Source organism: Mya arenaria, chromosome 2 (genome assembly GCF_026914265.1).
Source record: "Mya arenaria isolate MELC-2E11 chromosome 2, ASM2691426v1".
NCBI lineage: Eukaryota > Metazoa > Mollusca > Bivalvia > Myida > Myidae > Mya > Mya arenaria.
The window spans coordinates 28,179,761-28,188,194 of NC_069123.1; the positions used below are offsets into that span (position 1 = coordinate 28,179,761).

An 8,434-nucleotide genomic window follows, 5' to 3' on the forward strand; every position below is an offset into this window, starting at 1 on the left:
CGTGAATACCGAACTCACAGTATATCTAACTATGATTGTTTTGTTAATATATTATATCTGCCTTTAACAAATAACAAACCAAATCAATTCATTGTTGTTTTTTATGAACGAAATGACAGAAACACGTGCTGTAACGTGTGCTGTTCATGAAAATCTCCAGGTTTACAAAATGTGCGTGTTGAATGTAACTCGATTTTTGTCTTAAATGAAATATTTAATCGATTACATTGATTGCTTACTCAAATATACGCACCTTCTCGGTGTTTTCACAGTTTGCAAAATTCTCAATTGGTATTCAATGGCTTCGGTATATGCACTAATTGGCATGTTGTACCACTATTGCGAGTGTCATAAACCGTATGACCTAGAAGACGGAAATCATGTGCTCAGCGCGTGGAGATTATGCAGACGATCGCGGTTTCGAAATTTTTTTCAAATGAATTCAAGTGTCCACGAAAATAAAAAAAAATCGGAAAACCACGATATTTCATGCCAAAAAATATAAATGATTTCACAGTATGTCAAAAGAACACAATAAACATTCAAAAATGTTTTAAAATACCTATTCACAACCTCATGTTATTTTTATTAAAATCTATTTAAAATGATCCTGTCTCTCTTAGCGCAACGTGGGGAGGAGATATATTGATTTGTCAATCTTACTTAGAAAATGAATGCCTTATATATAATTGTATAAGTCTTATATAATTATCTGAAATGCATATTGGAGTATTATTTTTGAGTGAGTGAGTGATTCACAACATAAACATCGGATTCGTGTATTTATGCGCAAAGCTACAGAAACAAGCCATAAACATAAACCCGGAATAAAGGTACATGTAGTTATTTCCCTTTAAATATTCTTGATGGGGACGGATCCAGGAATCAACGTTAGAGGGGCGTCACTTAGGGAGCGTAACCTTTCCACTTGCGCCAGTCGTCATTAACGTGATATTCAGAGGAACTATTTGACGTCAACATCGATCTAAAACACTTCCTGTCATGATGTCGTCGCACGCGCCGTCTGATGAAACGTTAAACAATCGAGTTCCTATGTCAGTTTTCCGCAGAAGATGGTTTAAAGCTGCACTCTCACAGATTTACCGATTTTACAACATTTTTATTTTTTGTATTGGAAAGAGCACTTTTTTTCGTAAATATCTGCAAACCAATGATAAAAGATAGCTGACAAAAAATCAGATCGCAGATTTTCATATTTCCGTTCGAAAGTTAATGTTTTATGGCTTAAACCGTTACTTAATGGCATTCTCCAATGATGAAAGTGACATTCTTATATAAAGCCTAATAAAAAAAGCCTACCTACCCTACCTATTTTTGAAAAGGATGTAACCCTAATCAAACATTTTTTTTAGGTTAAGCGTGGCCCTTGAAAGGTTATAAGTACGCATTCACTAATCTTAATGGGCCACTGCGAGAGATTAAAGTAGATTATTTGGTCGAGGCAGTTCACTAATTGTTCGAATCTCTTTTTAGAAGGTAACATGCGTACGGAAAATTAAACTTTTAAAACAACGCTTTATTATTTAGGATTTGAATTAATACGGATCAGATTATTAACACGTGTAATCACCAGTGTTGGTTTTACGTTTTTTCTTCAACTGCCAATATGAAAGGTGGACATATATGCTTTCAATTAAATTTGGCAAGTGTGATATGCTTTTGAATGACTTTTACCATAGTAACACATTTAAATTATAGAACACTTTTTATAATATTGTTTCCATTTAACACCAACGTATTATGTATTTCTAGACCTTAAAATACTTATAGACGCTATATTCAATATTCTACATACTCTGACCCAGCAATCATGTAGACCATCAGAACAAGTGTTACTAGGACACAAATACCAAAAAAAAACATAAATGAAACTTTGTCAATAGCATCAGACAGGAGTACCCATTCAGAAGTTTCATTTCCATCTTCATCTTGGTCGTTATCAATGTCATTTGCTCTTTCAGCTTTCCTTTCTTCAGTGATACCTTTGTTTGAATCCAGTAATTGATTTCTTTGTTTGAGGTTCCCGGATGTAGACTCATTCATTGCCTCAACATTATCGTTATGGACCTCATCTTCTACTTTGTTATTAAAGCATTTCCTTGCCCTTATAAACGCTTTACCCCAGCTAGGCAGTTTTTCTTTTTCATCTTTTTGATACACAAACACGGTGAGAATAGCGATCATAGTCTCAGATAACCCACAGACCGTCTGAAAAACAATAAGCACTGCGGCTATGGAAATGGGATCCGATGTTTTGGGCATTTCTTCTGCAATAACTGTAAGAAACACTGACAGTGATAGCATAACTGTTACTGAAAACCCGACCCTCTCTCCGGAGTCGACGGGAAGAAGGAAAGCCATTGTTCCAAGAATTGACAAGCCAATTATTGGTAGCATAATGGTCAAAACATAAAACCCTGACTGGCGTTTTAGATACAGCCGAAAAACAATTTCATTCATCATTCCAGACTGCCGTTTGAAGAACCTCGTAGATTCTAATATCCACTCAGCGTTTTTGTTCACAAGGCTGACAAAACCGTCGTCAGGAATGTTTAGTTCCACTTGGTTGTCTATAACATCGTAGGCCCAGAAGCTGACATCACACACCTGTTTATCAAAGGGCCAGAACTTCATGTTAAAAGTGCAGGCGCTCTCGATGATATTTCCAGGGGACATCATGGCCATTCCGTTATGCATCACAATCACATGCATCATGTCGTTTTGCATGATAACAAATTCGATTGGAGTACCAAGGCTCAACGGAGGTTTCCAAACTTCGTTCTGGTAGAACGCAATCTCCTCAATACCTCCATGATCTGACGGCGTCCATGTTAGTTGTTCGTCCATCCACGTGCACATTGTCATCAACGGCATCGTCACTGATCCTTTTACGCTATCAATTTCCAACAACGAGTAAAGATACAAAGTAACGTTCACTTTCATGGTAGAAGACAGGTTCGCCAAAGGCACGATATCCTTGTGGTAATTTTGTAGTAAAGTCGAGCGGAGACTCATTGCATCAGTGTAGTTTTTACCGTGAGCGTTTGGAAATAGGCATTCCAACACTATAATGGTCAGTAAAACACAGAAGGGTGTAAAAGTCTTCATTTTAACAGTCTGTCCTGCAAGGCAGTTTTGAAACAACTGATTAATTAATAGTGGAATTGTCTGATCTCGGTCATTTGAGAGGTCTAAATATCAATACGGTTCAAAAAAGTAACAGATACCTTTAGTCTTCAGTAACGTATGAAACTAATACTTTCTTTACAATATACACGTTTTTTGTTCTTCTTCCGAATATACATAATCAGTTTTCAAACTCATATTGCCGTATAGTTTCACAATTGACTAGGCCGTCAATCCTTCTTAAAATACAACTCTATATAACCCCCTTTGAAGTCACGCGATACCTCACCCTGTTTATATAAAGAGTTTCACTAGCCAGAGGAGACTCATTTGGATTCAAATAATGATTTTGTCAAATAAAATAAGTAATTATCGACGGCGGCTGGTTATTCAGCTCTCTAAAAATATGTTATATATTTCGATATATTACAGCTAATTATTATAGGTTATCGTAAAAAGAGGCATTAAAATTCCATAGTCCACATTCTGATTATGTCACAGCCTTAAAAAGGAAAATGTATTTATAGTTATATTCAAATGTTATTTTATTTGTACAAAAATAATTATCCTTTTTCATGATGAGTAAGTCGCAACTATGTTCACTGTATTCCATTAGAACAGAACGTGCTGTATGATATCAATGCTTTATTTTTATGGCCTGGTTCTGCCGTCCTCTTTTAATGATGTTTGCTAGCTACTTGCGTTGTTGTATTGAAAGGTTTAGAGTAATTGGGGATTGATTTGCGCTTATAATTACTGCGATGGCACCCAACTAATTCCATAAACAAACTTCAGTCAATATCAATACTAATTGATCCAAATTGAAGGTAATTTTACATGTCCTGTTATTGATTTTGTATGAATAATTCAAGCGATACTTTGATTATGGGTATTACTTAGATATCTTATAGAAAAGTTTACGGTTATAAATTCTTTGGGTAACTTAAAGTTCAGATCGCCCTTGACGAAATCAAACCGGTAGATGTATTCTTAGTTGTATTCAACATAAAGAAAGGTACTGTTAAAGTTGTTATCCAAAAAATATTGAAGATTTAATATGTATTTGTTTATATCTTGAATCTTATACGAAAAAATGTGTTAAACGATATTATTATACAGTAAGCATCCGTATGTGATTAAGTTCGTAAAATTCAATGAACTCCAAAACAGAGTTTCAAGTTTCAAGTTTTATTTTTGTAAATGTAATAAACCAGAAGGTTCATAGACCAATGAGGTATAAACAGACAAGAAATGTGTCTGTTATAGATGCATTCTGTTTAAATGGAACTCTGTTAAATGTGTAGGTTTAACGCTGTTTCTGTTCACCCTCGCCTTATTAGATCACATTGAATCATATACTTCTAATTCATTATTTGAATTACCTGTTCATTTACCATGTTTGTGTTAATATAATGTATGTGGTTCCGAAGACAAGTCAGTTCAAGTTGAGTCAAATCAAAATAATTACTCTCTCGAGGACGATGTACCTGGTACAAATCTTAACAAGAAAAACCGTCGATGCATAGCATTAAGTCGACGCGATAAATCTGGAAGAAAAATATGCCTCTAGATCAACAATGAAGAGTTTGTATACTTCAATGCTAAAATAGTTAGTGAATTCGACACTTTAACAGTTTTATTTGGGTTTTTTTGCGAAAAAAATCAACTTTTCTGGAATTAGTAAATGAATAGGAACAAATGATTATACATTACGAGAAAACAGTCTGGAATCGATTCTTTTGAATGTTGAATGACATTACATAATGTTAGTTTTAAAAAAAAAAATGAAATTGTAAAGGTACCGTGTTTACTTCAGCTATTCAGGGAAAGAGTTGGTATTTGATATCAATATTCATTTTTTTTATTTATTTTTTGATTAAACCATTTTTTAGATAATGTCTGGAAACCGGTGATATAAGACACTGGCATCGGATTTTCAAACTCAATCATTTAAAAAAAAATCAAAAAAAAATCTTATAATTCCGAACTAAAAATTATAATACCGAAAATGTGACAAAATATTGAAAAATATGTTTTTATATAAATATGCACTTTGTTCTGTAAAATATACTAACATGGTATTGAACGTTTCGCTACCCGGGTCACGTAATCGTCTAATTACTCAGTTCAAATGAACTGCAGATTAAAAGCCTATCGCCAGAGGCTCGCTTACTAACAAATTTTATTAACTCGTTTAATAAAATCTTGTATAAAATGACAACTCAGTAAACAACAATGATGTCTTTCCTTAAAATGTGAATGAGCCCCTTTATGTAAAGAAGGACTCTTGTGAAATATGTATGAAATGTCAAAATAATTAACTAGCTAAATTGCAAGATATTTTTGCTCGTCTTTTCATTGAAGGTATTGTATAATGGTCTTGGTGTTGTCGTCGGCGCGCAAAAACCTCGTTTACACCTATACACATGAATTAATGTTGTCAGAGACCATGCACACACAGGTAAGCAAGTCCATGCATTCGACACTCCTTGGCCATTTTCCATCGAAAACAACCTCGGATGTATATGGACGGTTTACAATGTTAGAAATCTTTACATATTAACTACGCTGCAAGTAGATCGTGTAGTATTTTGAATATAGCAGTCAAACGTAATGACCTTTAACTCTGCTGTTTGACAATTTTGGTCCTGAATGTTGACAACAAATGGTATTGGCAGTCTGTGAAACTGAAACTAATTCAGGATCTTACATATTGGACTCAATTAAGTGATTGTTCATGCATAGACAACAAATGTTTAAAGCAGTCGAATTTTCCAGTTCTGACAATAGCGAGCTCAGACCAATTTGAATGGAATTTTGAATATGACATGTAATTGTTAAGCACATGTGCCCGCCTTTCATACTGGCAGTTGAAGAAATAGAAAACGTTAAAGGGGCTGTCTCACAGATGATTAATAGCGAAAAAAAAAGAAAATTGTCAAAAAATGACATAAACTTGGCATCGATGTGTACAATGCATTGAAACTTACTAACTGAAGTACCACATAGTTTACAATTTATTTAAGTTCAGCAGTTATTTCGTTTTTCCATTAAAAAAAAGATTACTGGGTATGTCTACCAGGTAGAATTCATTCCTTATGCGTGTTTGGCTAGTCGGTGTTATCACGTGATATTACCGAGGTAGGTGTATAGCTTAATTATGTCACCCTATTGGAGTAAGCCTTAAGTTCAGTGAATAAGACACTGGACTTCAATTTTGGCGACGCGGGTTCGAACCCGGTCTCCGACACATTTTTTTACATTTTGGTACTTATTTTTACAATTATGATATCATAGCGTAACACATTCTATTAGATAATTGTCCTGAGATTCGTTACAGAAAAAAAACTTTTTTTGGTGCCAATCTGTGACACAGTCCCTTTAAATCAACATTGGTGATCAAACGAGTGAGTAATCCCATCCGTGTTAAATAAATCCTAAATAATAAAGCATTGTTTTAAAAGTTTAATTTTCCGTACGCATGTTACCTTCGCAAAGAGATTCGATCAACAAGTGAATAGCCCTCGACCAAATAATCTACTTTAATCTCTCTGTGGCCCATTAAAGCGGCACTCTCACAGACCATTTACCATTTTTACAACTTTTTTATTTTTGTCTTGGAAAGGGCATTTTTTTGCATAAATATCTGCAAACCAATGAATTAAGATTGCTGACAAAAGATCAGATCGTAGATTTTCATTTTTCCGTTCAAAAATTAATGTTTTATGGATAAAACCGTTACTAACGGTGTAAGAAAAATGCATAAAACATCATTTTTTAAACTTAAATATAAAAATCTGCGATCTATTTTTGTCAGCAGTCTTATACAACTAGGTTTCTTTGGATTTTCGCAAAAATTGGCTGTTCAAAGACAAAAAATAAAAATGTTGTCAAAACGTTCAATCTGTGAGAGTGCAGCTTTAAGGTTAGTGAATGCATACTAGTCACCTTTAAACATTTCTATTTATATGTTATTGTGTATAACACTAGCGCTTTTAGGATGGGCCTGAAATCGTCCAAGTTTACTTTTTATTTTATTAGGCCAAAAAAAAATTTGTTTGTTTCGGGTAACCTTCCCATAATTTCTAGGTAGGGTAGGTAGGGTTTTTTTTTTTCAAAATCTCTCGTAAGTTCAGAGTGTTTTCTTGCACATGGCAGTCTTTCCTACATTACTGTCATTGCCTGACTTTGATTTATCATATAAACAATAATTCTGATTGAAATCTCCATTTACCCGCCCTTCGTAACTCTCTATTTGCTAAGGAATATTTTTTTTGCTCTGAAACGGAAAAAAATAGTTAAGGTCGGCGCATTTTTATAGGTAGGGTCGGGTTACCCGAAACAGACATATTTTTTTAGGCCTTATAGGAGAAAAAGAGTAATGAAATACTATAAATGAACCATTTCGGACTACAAACTGTTATATTATTCTCTGGGGAGTACCATCAAACCCCATGTCAACACTTTAAACATAATTAATTTCGGTTCTTAGGAAGGGCGCAAGTCAAAAGGTTACGCTCCTAAGTTACGCCCCCTTTAACATCAAATCCTGAACCCGGCCCTGTATTAGGAGCATGGTGAACGGGTTGACATGTTCTATTTATTTTAAATGCATAAAGTTATCTGATTAATCAGTGCATAAGTAATATGGTTAAGAATTTCAATATGATCCAAATTGATATAAAGTAGAAACTAAAGTGTAACAAACATATATGATCACAGATACATATAGATTTGAACAGCTTTAATAAAATGTCAATCACTTCTGTTGAAAATTACATTAGTCATAAGGATGAGGCTAATAATACTAACGTATGCTATCAATACTGTATTTAATACCACTCTTATTTACTGATCGGTATTATGTTGCAGTAATTTGTTTCAATACAATACAATAAAATGCAATACAATACAATGCAATACAATACAATACAATACAATACAATACAATATAAAACAACTTTATTACACTCAGATCATATATACATGACCACATGAGAACAAACAAGATTAATCAATAGTGGCAACAAGAGCTCAATAATACTAATACGAAGAAGGATGACTTTGTCTAGAGTGGCTAAAATAAAATGATTGTATATATTTTATAGTCCTACATGTATAAAATACATCTCTTTCGAGGGAAATACAGATTGTCAAACTGACAGAAAATATCAAAACTGTAACTTTCATGTTTGTTTCCTTTTAAGAAATAAAATAAGATCAAGAATGTGTTTAAATAAGAAAATTTAAAGTATAAAGTATCAGCTCAGCAGAAATAGCATTCGGA

General features: G+C 33.8%; 1 protein-coding gene across 1 annotated transcript; it reads right to left on the reverse strand.

Annotated features, from left to right (window-relative positions):
* Positions 1-1,574: 1,574 nt before the first annotated feature.
* Positions 1,575-2,895, reverse strand: LOC128214095 (neuronal acetylcholine receptor subunit alpha-7-like). The gene is made up of 2 exons (XM_052920351.1): positions 1,921-2,895; positions 1,575-1,619 (listed from the first exon to the last, which is right to left on the reverse strand). Exons 1-2 carry the CDS (start codon positions 2,893-2,895, stop codon positions 1,575-1,577), a joined length of 1,020 nt encoding a protein of 339 aa, XP_052776311.1.
* Positions 2,896-8,434: the final 5,539 nt, after the last annotated feature.

What these genes read in the sequence shown, in the direction of transcription:
- LOC128214095 (XM_052920351.1), bottom strand. Translation starts at nt 2,895, where the DNA reads ATGCCGTTGATGACAATGTGCACGTGGATGGACGAACAACTAACATGG. An exon ending in GAAATGAAACTTCTGAATGG is followed by an intron (nt 1,620 to 1,920) that starts GTACTCCTGTCT and finishes TCATATTGGCAG; the next exon opens with TTGAAGAAAAAACGTAAAAC.